Below are 14,016 nucleotides of genomic sequence, written 5' to 3'. Positions count from 1 at the left end.
AATCATGTTTGATGACACCGAGAATACGAAGAGACGCGAGCTAACGGTCGTCTTGCGCCTTCATCAGGTACTTTTTACATCAAGATAGGTTTCTATCGCGTCGACGGGCCGAAGAAGGATGCACGTACGTCGACGAAACTTCATAAATAGTTTTAGCGAATATAGACTCAAAAATTATGTTCGACGATGTCAAGAATACGAAGAGATGCGAGCTATCGATCATCTTATGTCTTCGTCAGGTACTTTTACATCGAGATAATTCTCTATCGCGTCGACGGGCCGAAGAAGATAAATGATTCACAGGGGACAAGAAAAAACGCCGATAAATATAAGGAGACGTGCAATTAGCGACCGTAATCGGATTACGGCTCTCGTCGGTGACATAAAGACATCGCAGAACGAATCAATATACACGATATCTCCATGTATTTGATTCACAGGAGCTCTACGATGTGGATAGCAGGAGGTATACATATGGAAGTACATTGGAGAAGAAAAGTATCGATACAGTCTCCGTCGGAAGTTAATACTCCTGGCGCTTAGAATTTGCGATTCTCTGGTCAACATTTGATCACTCTAGCAATAGCGTAAGATGCACCGTCAACGAATGTGTCTCGGGCCCCCTTCCCTCACATCACCTTTATACTTGGAAGATGCAAATAATTCCCATTCTCGTACAAGCTCGAAAGGCGCGTCGGTGTCGTGAGGATCCGGGTGTCCGGGAAACAAGGGTAAGTACTCCTTACAGTCCTGCTTGCGTTTTCTTATTTTGCAGGCCTAAGATCTGCGAAGGACATAAAAATGTACGTTTATACAATGATGATATCATAGATGTCGAGTCGCAATTGCCGTCGATGACAACAAGACACCGGGGAGCTTGTTGCATCCGGTTTTCGTTTGTCGTTAGGAGAAAGGCACGCGCCGAAAAGCGTCCAATTATAATGCATGCTCTCGGTATTGCTATAGATTCTCTTTTCATTTTATAATTATTATAATTAAATACTAAAGTTTTTTTCACACTCATATAATTTTCTAGCAATCTATTCTCTACGACATACATAGGAGTTTGGATGTATTATGTCCCTCGCTTCTCTTTATTTGCCTGTTCTAGCCTGAACACGTCTCTAGGTAGGTGTCTTTAAACAGATTCAAGGTCTACAATTTTGTGATGCATTATCTTGAAACGAATTGTTACAATTCATTTCAGGACGATGCACCAGAAGATTCTAGATAAGATCCTAGATCGAGCAAAAGCAACAAGTCTATCTGAGCACCAAAATCGCTTAGATGCACTTGTTTTTGAAAAGATATCAATCTCGCGAGCGAGATCATGATATAGTCGTGAGAATTAAAAGTGCAAATTTATAATACGTCCGCTGTAAGTTTCCTTACATTAAATTTTTTTTAAATTACAATCGTCCTTCTCGCTTAACCCATTCTTTGTTAAACTAAATAAATATGAATATATACAAAATATTCATATATATATATATATATATATATGACTACGGAAATAATTAAAAGGCAACAAAAGAGATATGAATTGTTTTACTGCAATAAATCTAATCAGAATGTTTTCCCATATCGTCTATAATTGATCCTCCAATTTGCAAAATTTCATGCCGCTTCCTCTTATGAATATAGTGGCAGAATTAGTATTATATATTGCAGTATAATTACTCTTCTCTCCCCTCGGTATTTCATATTTCATCATATACAACTTATTCTATAATTTTTTATGTTTCTATGTTTCGGTTCATCTCTTATTTCATTTTGGTTAGACCTCGTAGCAGTAATATTGCTGACGTCTAGCCTTTTGCATGTACTCATCGTATCATTCATTTATACATTATCGTTTATTATATATAATATCCAATTATACGTATCTAATTGTACGTATACAGTTATTGTTATTATTTGAATATATATACAGACATGATATAGATTATATATATTCACATATTTTGATTGAAAACAGGCGCTTTGTTTTTTACATGTATTTATTTTTTTTATTATATGTTATCTATTATGTATAACATCCAATTTTTTGTATATAATACAATTAATATTATTATTGTATATCTATATAGACAGACATGATATAGATTATATATTTTCCTATACTTTGATTGGAAACAGGCATATATTATATTTCATCACATATAGCTCATTCTACATTTTTCATAAATCATTGTTCAATTTTTTATTTTGGTTAGGCTTCATAGCAGTAGTATTGCTTGCACCTTGCTTTTTACATGTACTCATTTATTTGTATATTCATCTATTATATATAATATCCAATTACATATACACATATATATGTATATGTATATGTGTATATATATATATATATATATATATATATATATGTGTATATATATGCACAGAACTATTAGTATAGTTATTATATTGATATATAGACAGACATGATTTAAATAATATCTTTATATACTTTGATTCGAAATAGGCATGTCATGTTTCATTCCACATAGCTCGTCCTATAATTTTCGTAAATCAATGTTTCAATCTCTTATTTCATTTTGGTTAGGCTTCATAGCAGAAAATATTGCTAGCGCCTTCTTTTGCACATATTCATTGTCTATTTATATATTATAGTCTATTATTATATACAACATTCAGCATGTATGTAATAAAACTATTTTTATGAATATATATAGACAAATATATGGAGAGAGAGAGAGAGAGAGGGGGGGAGGAAGAGAGAAGAATATAGATTATCTTCATATATATCCTGGATATCACTATTAAATTCTACTCAAGCGATCATTACAGATCAAGAGTTCAATTTTAAATAAATATGAAATAATATACGCTTGTCTGATTCATATCACGTTCTATTTTATCTTTAAACTAAATAAAATTTTTCATAACAATTTCGAATTCTATATTTTAAATTATCATTAACGAGCCCATCAAAGAGCTCTTATTTGCGGCAAATTAATTCGTACATAATGATTAAAGATCTCAACAATTCAAATCTCAAGATGGTGCTGAACAAAATAGTATGCTCTAAGCAAAAAATATTAAGTAAGAAGGACGATATTACAATAAAGTCGAAATTTTCTAAATCAAAATTTTTCATCTCTTACTGCGTAGTGTACCTGAATGGATTGAAGTCCTTATTTACTATGGAGAAACCGCGAAATTCTTCTTGATTGATGTCGCTCAATTTGTCTGCACTCTCCGGCGTTAACACTGGATCCTCCTTCGTAAATTCCGTATCAAAGTTCAAGGCATCTTTTTCATTTTTCTGAAAATTGCAGCAAACAATTGCACACAATCAGTCGTTTATCATTTATTAAATGCGAAAGAACAAATTGATACTCACAATTTTAGGTCTGATTGGAGGTTTTATTTTACGCGCTTCAAGAGCTTCCCAATCCAGATGTTTGAAAAATGGCTGAACCCTTATGGCACTTTCGCCACCTTCGGCTGCAACACAACCTAATCGCTTGGCAGGATTCTTGGTCATAAAAGCTTTTAAAACAGATTCGGCTTCCGGAGAAACCCACCCCGGAAACACCAAGTCATCTCGTAAAATCGATTCAAACAGATCGTCCTCGTTTTCGGCCTCGAATGGTGGTTGCCCCGCTACCATTTCGTATAACAAAACACCGAGAGCCCACCAATCGACACTAGCACCATATGGCAATTCTTGAAGTATTTCGGGAGCTATATAGTCCGGTGTACCACAAAATGTCGATGTTGTCGTTTCTCCCTCAATTATATTTTCCTTACACATTCCAAAATCCGCCAGTTTACAATGTCCTTCCGCATCCAATAATATGTTGTCCAACTTCAGATCGCGATATATAATATGATTTCTGTGCAGAAATTGAAGCGCAAGTATCACTTCTGCTGCATAGAAACGTGCCCTCGGTTCGTCGAACTTCCGAGCTTTCTGAATATGGAACATCAGATCACCTGGAAAAATCAAGAAATGACAATACAATATACTTATAAGTAAAAATATTTTTCTTTATATTATGTATAAATTATTATTATTCTAAAATAACAATTTTTATACCTCCTTTCACATATTCCATAACGAAGAAAAGTCGATCAGCTGTTTGAAAACAACTGTGGATGGCTGTCAGGAAAGGATGTTTGGCTGCGAGGGTTAAAATCCGTTTTTCCGTCATCGTGCAATCCACGTCGTCATCTTGAATAATAACAGTCTTCTTCAAGATCTTCACGGCGTAAATCTCATCGGGATTACTTTTTCGCTCGACCAACATTACTTTACCGAAACTGCCTTTACCGAGAACCTTAATAAAATTAAAGTCATCTAAACCAAATTTTTTTAATTCGCTATTAGTTGCTCCTTCATCTTCTTTGGCATAAGCTGGCATGTCTGATAATTTTTGACTCGATTGTGAATTGTCCATGCCCATTTCGTCTGACTGATCTTCGTCTGACAGTTCTTCTGTCAGATCATCTGAATATCTTTTTGTCTTTTTTTGATCATCTGTTTGTTTCTGATCTTTTATTGTTTTCTGTCCTTTTTTTTGTCCCTTTTTCATTCCCTTTTTATCTTTTTTATAGCCCTTATCATCCTTTTTTTGATCATCTGATTGATCTTCTTCCTTTTCTACGATTGTAGGTGTTTGCGGACGTGAAGACATCCTAATTTTCGGAGCTCTTGATTGCTTATTTGCGCAAAAATTTATTGTTTTCAGTATTTCACTCATAGCCTTGGTATTGATACCGCAACTATTTGGAACATTCTTTTGACATCTTTTATGAACATTCATGTTACAAGCTGCAGAAAATACAATACAATTTAATAAGTTTACTTGATGAGAATTGTAGTAGAAATATAAATAATAGTATTACCTTCACATTGTAAGCCTTGCCTGATCAAACCGTACAATAAAGATCCACAATGGTCACAGAATGTAAATCTTTTGTAACTATGAATCGCGAACCGATGGGGGACATCTATGCTAAATCGTGCTATTTCTGTGCCTTGTTGGTTTGACTGTAATCCAGCAGTTCCACTACCCTAAGTGAATCATTCGAAAAACCAAACTAAGAGAATACGTAAAATAAAATTACGGAACCTAGTAGAATAAAATTAAGATTGGTGACATAAAGAAATTTGATATGAAATTTATATATGTATATAAATTTTATATATATATATATATATATATATATATATATATATATATATTGTTACATTCATAGTCGTGATTCATAATTTTATACCCTTGTCTTTACGTATATCTCTGTTCGTGTGAAAAATTACACGAAAGAGTTACACAAGAATTGAACATACCAAATATAATTGTATAGTTTATGGAATAATTATCCTAATGTTAGATAGAGATTTAAAATGTCATACATATAAAAAATATCCATTTTAAAATGAACGATCTCCTTCTTCGTCTCTAGTTTTTCAACAGATTGTCATAGGAAAGTTCCGCAAGAACTGTTACTGCAGATTATCAAGATTTATTTTCGTAATTTCAATACATCACTTCTTGTGGGAGAATAGGATTTTAAAGGTCCCCGAGTAACGCAGTTGAGAAAAGTGATCATTTTTCGATGACGTCGATTTCCAGGATATTTTTCGTTAAGCTCCCTCCAAGGAGGCTTAATATCTTCTATCTGAAAATTTCCATCATGTTCACTTCTAATAAAATTTTCTATTTTTCCCTACCCAATCGTTCTTTTATTCAAAATCAAGACATCAAAATTCATATCAATCTTAAAGATATAATTTTTCCCATGTACAATGCTCTTTATAACAAAAATTATTAAAATTCTGCTATATTTTACAATACTTATTCTAAATCAAATTTTTTAACTTTCAAGTTTCAAAGATCTTTCCAATACAAGCTTGCCCCGCGAAGCTCGACTATTATAAATATATGTCTTGTTCTTGAAACTTTTCATAGATGCTTCAAAAAGAAAGAATTCGTTTTTTTTTGCATTTAAGTTATTGATGTTTCGCGCACTATCAGCTGTATTTCACGCTCCACTTTCCGCGTTTAAATTATTTGTTAGTTACAAAAGTCTTTCCTATGTTAAGCAGAACTCTTTGTCGTGCTTGTCAGTCTTTCCGCGAACTCGTCCTCTCTACATAACTATTCTTTTCGCAGCAGACGAATGTTCTTCATTACCGCCTGCAGCATTATCTTCTCTTTTAAGGACTTTGATATCATCACATAAGATTTCTTTTTGGATGCCTTCGCTATTCTTTCTTATTCCGAATGAGTTTTTAAAATATTAAATCTGCGGTTGCTATTCACAATCTTGTATCTTCGTGTCACTTTTACGCATCTCTAGTGGCATAGAGAAGTATCACATAAGTGTTAGGAAGAAGAAAAAAAAACTGAATACATTTATTAAACGGAACAGTGATTATATGTCGTGACACAGAAAATGTCCATTCCTCTTTCCTTATCTCAAGGTTTCAACAACTATAAATTCATCAAAAATCTCTTCAGATTGACACTTGAAGTTCAAGACAGTTCGACACGGGTGTAACAATATATATACATATAATATTTAACAATTAAAACTTATCAATATAGCAACTAATCAGAGATTAGAAAATGCGACAAAATGTTCAGAAATAGAATGTATAATAATCTTGATAACATCAATATCATGAAAATCATGTGAAATATTTCTATTATGTCACATAATTGTAAAGATAATTGACAAACATACCTCATCTTTCATTCCAGGACATTTGGTTATCACCAACATGTGGCACCTTTTGTGAACTACGCAAGTACATACTGAAACAGCAACACATAAAATATCCTCTTATAAAAATGCTCATTTTCACGACGTAATGCTAAATACAGCATGTCCAAAGCTAGCTGCATGCGTGATAAGACGCATCCGAAAATTATTTATAGTAATATTTATAGTAATAAGCAGAAACAAAATTATGATTCACTTAATATTATTTTTGGTATGGAATTTCTCAAAGGTTTCGATAATAAAAATGTCATCAAGCTTTAAAATAGCTTGTCCAGAATTTTTATCAAAGAGCAACATGCAAAAAAAAAAATTGATCATAGAGCTAAATTGTACCAAAGCAAATAAAATAATTTAGAGACGTAGCCATTGCATTAAGAACTAAAATCCTTATGTGATTATAGTCATAAATAAAATATTGCAATATTCTCTTTTAAAGCAATTTAACCCTAAGACGATCATGTGTACTAGTACATTTGCAGTGAACAGATTATGCATGAACTGATGCGACATGTTGTGAGGCGCTACGGTAGTTAGAAATGAAGCATCAAAGAAGCTGTTAAATCGATTGATTAAGAGCCTTTAATCGTGATTTTTCTCGTCGCTAAAACTAATCGCACATACACACTCATAACTGCACACACATTTATACATAAGGGTGCGGCAAGCGGGTATATAACTATAATCTGTTAATAATGGTGTATGTGTCTTCTCACCTTGACACTGATAGCCCTGCTTGCCAAAGCCCCTGAAATATAACAGACAAAACACGTCACATCGTATCCTCATAATCCCTTCTAAGACACATACGTTTGCCTTCTTCAATCATGCTTAGTCATCATCTATGCTAAACTCCTTGATTTTTAGATGATTAAGAACTTGTACGATGAGAAACAGATTGATCAAATCACTTCATAGATCATAGTAATTGATATTTAATTTCTTATTTTATTGTATTATGTTTATTCCAAAATAATACTAATTGGAACGGTATGTTGTGCAAATGCTCCAACACCTAAATATCTTGATATGAATTTAGCAGATTATATAGGCACGTGCTCTTGTATAAATCCCAAGCATGCAGTCCATTTAAGACAGAAAAATTTATACCAAACAGCGAAATATGCCCTGATTATAGCAATACCAAGCTTGCTTTCTCTAATCTGCACTTGTGTCCCCCGCATTAAAATAATTATTTGTAACAATTCAGTTTCCAATACAAACCATTGTTAATTTCACACTGGTCAATAAATATCTCTTCTTGACATTATTATAATGTAGAAATAAATGAGAAAAGACTAAATACCTGGTGCATGCAATCCTGAATTTTGCAAAATTTCAAGTTAATTATTCAATGTGCATTATTATTAATATATAAATTTGACTGATGTATTTCTCCTTGTAAAATGTAAATACGGATAAAATGTACACCAGTTCAAGCACGCTCCCGTTTTACAAGTATTTCAAGATAGCACGTAATCGATTTTCAAAGATAGCGTCAAGAAATATTTGTACGTAGGATCTTAAGCGATGAGAAGCAATGCTTTTGCCTAGGCATACATACCATATAAAGTCCCGACAATGTGAACAAAATGTCGGTTGTCTTAGAAAGGTAGCCATGAATTTGTGCCCATTTACTTGGTGAATCCTTCGTCGCATCGCTCTCCGACGATTTAAAGGTTGCTTTTTCTCCCTAAATTCGTGCCGGTCTTTCTTGCCTTTAATGCGACTATGTTCCCCACCACTATATTCTCCATAGAAACTTGGTTGTCGAACTAAAATATTAAAAATAAATTTAATCAAGATAATGAATCATGTATACTTATCAAATACTGAGGATTCTCTTACTTGGTGCGTTCCACATGGCTATTTTTAATCGCAACTTTCCCTGAGGCTCTAGTTCAACCTACAACAGTTTTTATTATCAATAATTAGTCTTAAAACTGTATATTATAATTTCATATATATGAATAATTTACAAATACCGAGTCTCTGAGACTCAGTATTTGTAAATTATTCAGAATCTCAGACTCTTCAGTTGAGTTTAACTAAAGTATTGACACTACATATTCATATTTCTTATAAAAAATAAAATAATCTTTGAACTTCATTTTTTTTTATTACCAAAATCTGTATTAAAATTCGCTAGCATCAATCGATAAATCGATTGCACAGTAAACGTCTATTGTAGAAATCAGTTTTTTGAATATAATGTAATCATTTGTGACAAAGAGCTTTTCACACTTTATTCATTTTATCAGAAAATGGATGTTATAAGAAAGCAACTAAAATATCTCATACTCATTTTTATAGAACATATATACAATATCTTAATATTTTTAATATGCATAAATGTCTCATTATTTTATGCATTTTGCATAAAATAATAAGACAAATGAAAATATACATGCATACAAGTACATACATGTTTTTTCAAAAAATAACTGTATGTATTTTTTATATCAATTGATCCGTCTTATTATCGTGTGTATAAAAATAGCAAGATATTTTTTATAGGTTATCAAAAGATGGAAAGTTACACAATAGTATAGTTACACAGTAAATACAGAATACTTTACATTATTTTATATTATTATTTTATTTAATTTTATTTCATGTTAAAGTATGCCAGAATAAAATATATGATCGTTTAAAAAACAAATACACATCACGATGTTCTTAAATCAAATAGAGCAATTATTTTTTTGTTGCAAATTTAAACATGCTATTTTCTAATTATTTAATTTAAATAACGTGCTGTTTCCTAATTATTCGATTTTTAACGAACAAGATTTAATCAATGAGAGATGTTGAGATACAAATATTCTCTTTTTTAATTACATTAATCAATTCTTTTCAATATTCTTTTCAATATACACAAAAATAAATATAAATATTTATAAATCAATAGTTGACGAGATATTTAATATTTTGATATATAAATTTTAAATATTTTGTAAAATATATTCCAATATTTTTACTGTAATATTATCTTTTATCTTAATATCTTTACGTATAAAATAAGAATAGAATCAATAAAAATTGATTGATATAAAGAAAAAAATACATAATTATGTAAGAGAAAATTTATATTTCATCATTTCTCTCTAATCAACAATTTCGTTTGTAAGAAATTATAAATAAAAAATTCTGTATTTCTTAATTCTTTTATAAAAAGATAAACTTCCTTTATTTTGAAACATTATTTATTATATTTTTCAAATAATTATTTTGAAATATCATATATTAAATAGCATAAATAAACTACATCATTGCTTTAAAAAAACGCATAGTTAATAATGTATTACATACTTTATTTTTAAAAACTATTTCTTTTATATCAATCAATTCATCCCACAAATTTTATTTTTAAAAATACTTAAGATTAAAAAAATAAATATTTTATAAGATACTTTATATTTAATATCAAAATATATTAGAGGCAATAGCTTTGTAAATTTAGTTTTCCATTAATCATATCTTTATATATTTTTATAAGCAGAGTAACTGCAGAAATAAAAAAGGTCATACATAAAAATAAAAAAAAAAATAAAAAAAAAAAACTCTACCACAACCATCAATAATTTTGAAATCTCAGAAAGATAATTCATTAAATCAATTTATAAAAAATTTATATAAGAATGTCATTCAATCGTTTCTTTTCAGGTTATGGAATATGCAAACCTTACGTATAAATCATAATTTAAATTATTTTTTAAAATTAATTAAATTATTTTATATTTGTAATTAAAAAATACATTTACATATTATATTTTATTGGAAACATATGATGTAAGAATATTAAAAAATGCATTGTTTTCATCTATATCACTAAAATAATTATATGTGACAGCAAGTTATATTTCTTAAATAATTGAAAGATAACATAATTAATTCCTTGGAAGCAGGATCTAGGATGTTAAATATATGAATTTATATATCACCAACCACATGTCATTATTTTTAGCAGACTTTCAACACAGCAGCTCTACGATAATAAAAAATTTTTGATGTCAATTAAAAACTTTTTTATTATTCTCTCTGTAGAAAATATATATTAAGAAAAATATAATCTCAGCCAGAGGTCAAATCTAGATTGCTCGCTTTTCGGATTCAAACATCTTATACATTAAATCACAGAGGCTATGACAATATTTATCGTAATATTCAGATAAATAATGAAAAGATCGTCTTTTCCAAGCTGACGTGAGAATAAACAGTACATTAATACAAACCGAGTACATGTTAATAAACAACAGAAAGATAATATAGCCAATTCCTCGGAAGCAGGATCTTAAATGCTAAATATCTACATGAAATAAATTTAAATAATTATATCATCAATCATGTGTCACTATTTTTAGCAGACTTACAACACAGCAGCTCTACAGTTCGACAATCAAAAATTCTTGTTATTATCTTCTCACAGAAATTTCACATAGATATTTAGCAGAGCTAAGATCCTGCTTTCAAGAAATTGGATATGTTGCATATTATGTTTCAGTTGTTTATTAACATATTTTCGGTTTAATTAATGTATTGTTTCTTTTCATGTCAAAAGACAGTCTTCTCGTTATTTATTTAAATATCGCAATAAATATTATTGTTTCATACTTAGCACCTAAGATCCTGCTTTTGAGAAATTAATTATTATTTTTTAATTGTTTATTAATATCTACTTGGCTTATATTAATATATAAAATATATTTCTTTATACATAATTAGCCAGCGAAAAATAGACAAAAATTCTTTCTACTCTACATATTTGATTTAGATATCTTTTATTTACTTGGTTAAATCAACAATTATGAAAGCATTAAGATAATTTTGATAATTTTTATCCAGATTATACAGTGTTTGAAAATCATTTCAAATATGAGATAAAATTAAATTAAATAGATTTGTGATATATAAAGTTTCATTATTAAATGTTGTATACATCTTGATATTATTCATATAATAAAAAAGTTTTTTGAATTAAAATTCTTAAAAATTATCCTGCTTCTAAATTTGTTAATTCTATTTTCATTTATGTTAAAAAACAATTTTTTTTTTGAAGTTTTCTTTCAATATATATCTATATATCAACATGTTTCTGTACAACAGTTCTTTCCCAACAGGCGTGTACACTGGACATGTCTTTTTTTATTTTTTTGTAGATAACTTTTTACCTTTTCTTTAAATCGTTTTTAATGTCTTGTTACATGAATACAAACGAAGAAAGAGTGAAGATCCGACTTGAATCGTAGTATCCATATTAATACACCTGCTGCTGCTAACATACACGCGCGCGTCACGCGCGGGGGATATACACACATGTGCGTGCGCGCGCACACAATTTAAGCTTAGAGGAAAAGATGAACACAGGACGGGCTCCTCACCCAGAAATCGTTGATCCCTTCGTATAAGTTTTTAATAAGATCCGTAAATGAGATGTTGCAATTGGCAATGAAATAATCCGGCGGCAGTACCGCATCGTGGAAGATCGTAAGACCCAAGAGGACCGCTTGCTGCACCTCGTGGATGAAACACTCGTTCCAGACTGGGTCCGAGGTCTTTAACTTGGTGGTCGTGCGGGCCAGGTGAAGCTCGTCGACATCCAGCTGTACGTACGGATCGAGCGTAGGCTCCTCCTTCTCCTTCCAGAACTTCCGCTGCTTATCAGTTGCCCGCAGCTTTCTCGCTTCACAGATTTCGATCTTCATTTTGCCGGAGAACATCGTGAACATTCCCTCACGATGGACCGACGTGCGAACGAATGGACCGCGGAGAGACGAAGACGAGTGGGACAACTAACAAGTCCCGTGTCCTCTGTTCGCGACTGTCGCGGACGGACAGGTACTCACCCCTCGCGGCGAACGCGCTTATATAGAAAATCGCGCCCACGTTCTCTTACCCTACTCTACCGCGCTCAATCCATCTCTCTGTCTCTCTTTCTCATCTCTCCCCGTCTCTCTTCCGCTACGGCTGTGTGTCAAGTATTCTCCTACGCCTACACCGCCACCTCCTCTTCGTCGCGTCCTTTCCCTTTCCTCCTCCGCCACGAACACTAACGAACGCAGTGCAATTATGAACACTCCGCTGGGCGCTTGTCTTGCGTGCATAACAGGAACCAGCAGCGCGGCCTGTTCGCCGCCTTCGTTGCTGATCGCAGCGCGACGGTACGACGATACGATGACGATGACGGCGAGGACGACGACGTGATGACGGAGATGACAACCGCGAGACGACAACACGAGTACAGAGCCTGTCCTCGTCTTCTTCTTGTCCCCCTGACACCCATCGGGCTTTCCTCTCGTCCCGCGTGTAACCCCTTCCCACCCTTCTACCTCTGTCCCTGCTTAAGAAATCGGCGACACGTTAATCGGCGAACCGCGCGCGCGATGTTCTCCGCGCTTTAACGGTGATCGCGAGACGATGACGTATCCATAGATCGCGAAACGGACGACTCTTCGCCTGTCCTGAACTATCTTGCACCGACCTGAACGGAATCGAAGACCGCTCGATTGCTCATTTACGTTCCACACTAACGAACATCGACCGCATTCCAGGCCTACCTCGGACGGCCCCGGGAGACTAAACTTTCTCGCACGGTTCACGGAAGAATTTGTTCGGTTTACGTAGCCGCGCGCTCGACACTCGTACAATAAGGCTGCGTTCCGAAATTCACTGGCAGTACTGCCAACATGACGTCACTACTAGTGTGCTCCTTAAACGTTCCGTTTTCAAAAATGTATTATTACTATACTGTTGGTGCAGTTCAAGCGTTTGATTAATCAATCAGAACAAAGAATCCTATGAATTGACCAATCAAAAAATGCTTCGAAGCTTTTGTGGCGTCTAGTGAATCAGACCTGTGAAATAGTAAGCAATAGTCACAGCAGGAAGTGACGACAAAATTTGAGATCTCTATTGCAATATCGTTATAGCACACTAGGATAAATTGAAACGACTTTACAGTAGTGTCAGTACTGGCACTAAGTTTCGGAACGTAGCTTAATTTATTCCTTCAAATTTCTTAACATTTCCTTTAATATTAAACTGTTTTTGTTTAACACTTAAAATCTTTTTAAAGTGTTTTAATTTCTTCTGTTCTTAAAATAACATATCAGGTATCTACTTATGTAAGTTCAAACTTTCATTACTTATGAATTCATTACTTATGTGCACTTGGGAGAAAAGGTGAAAAAAATAACAATAAAATTAAAAAATTACAATTGAATTTCAGGATACAGACATACAGGATTATGCAGGATATTGTAAAATAGTAGAAAATTT

At 32.6% G+C, this 14,016-nt stretch overlaps 1 protein-coding gene across 4 annotated transcripts in view; it reads right to left on the bottom strand.

Moving 5' to 3' along the window:
- Pkc98E (Protein kinase C) overlaps positions 1–13,337 on the bottom strand; it is an 18,593-nt gene extending 5,256 nt beyond the window's left edge. Inside the window, exons 1-10 of one of the 4 annotated variants that reach the window (XM_089084516.1) lie at positions 12,120–13,336; positions 8,587–8,644; positions 8,303–8,513; positions 7,455–7,486; positions 6,703–6,773; positions 4,858–5,026; positions 4,049–4,783; positions 3,350–3,945; positions 3,123–3,271; positions 1–784 (exon numbers count right to left, since the gene is read on the bottom strand). The exon at positions 1–784 is cut by the window's left edge and continues 5,256 nt beyond it. In XM_089084516.1, coding sequence (XP_088940642.1) covers positions 778–784; positions 3,123–3,271; positions 3,350–3,945; positions 4,049–4,783; positions 4,858–5,026; positions 6,703–6,773; positions 7,455–7,486; positions 8,303–8,513; positions 8,587–8,644; positions 12,120–12,467 — 2,376 coding nt within the window. In that variant the 5' untranslated portion in view covers positions 12,468–13,336 and the 3' untranslated portion in view covers positions 1–777. The other 3 variants (XM_011640923.3, XM_011640922.3, XM_011640925.3) reach the window with 3 other exon arrangements.
- Between the last annotated feature and the right edge of the window lie 679 nt (positions 13,338–14,016).

This window comes from Pogonomyrmex barbatus, unplaced genomic scaffold, assembly GCF_055798465.1.
Source record: "Pogonomyrmex barbatus isolate J1 unplaced genomic scaffold, ASM5579846v1 scaffold9, whole genome shotgun sequence".
Taxonomy (NCBI): domain Eukaryota; kingdom Metazoa; phylum Arthropoda; class Insecta; order Hymenoptera; family Formicidae; genus Pogonomyrmex; species Pogonomyrmex barbatus.
This window is presented reverse-complemented; position numbering and strand designations above follow the sequence as displayed.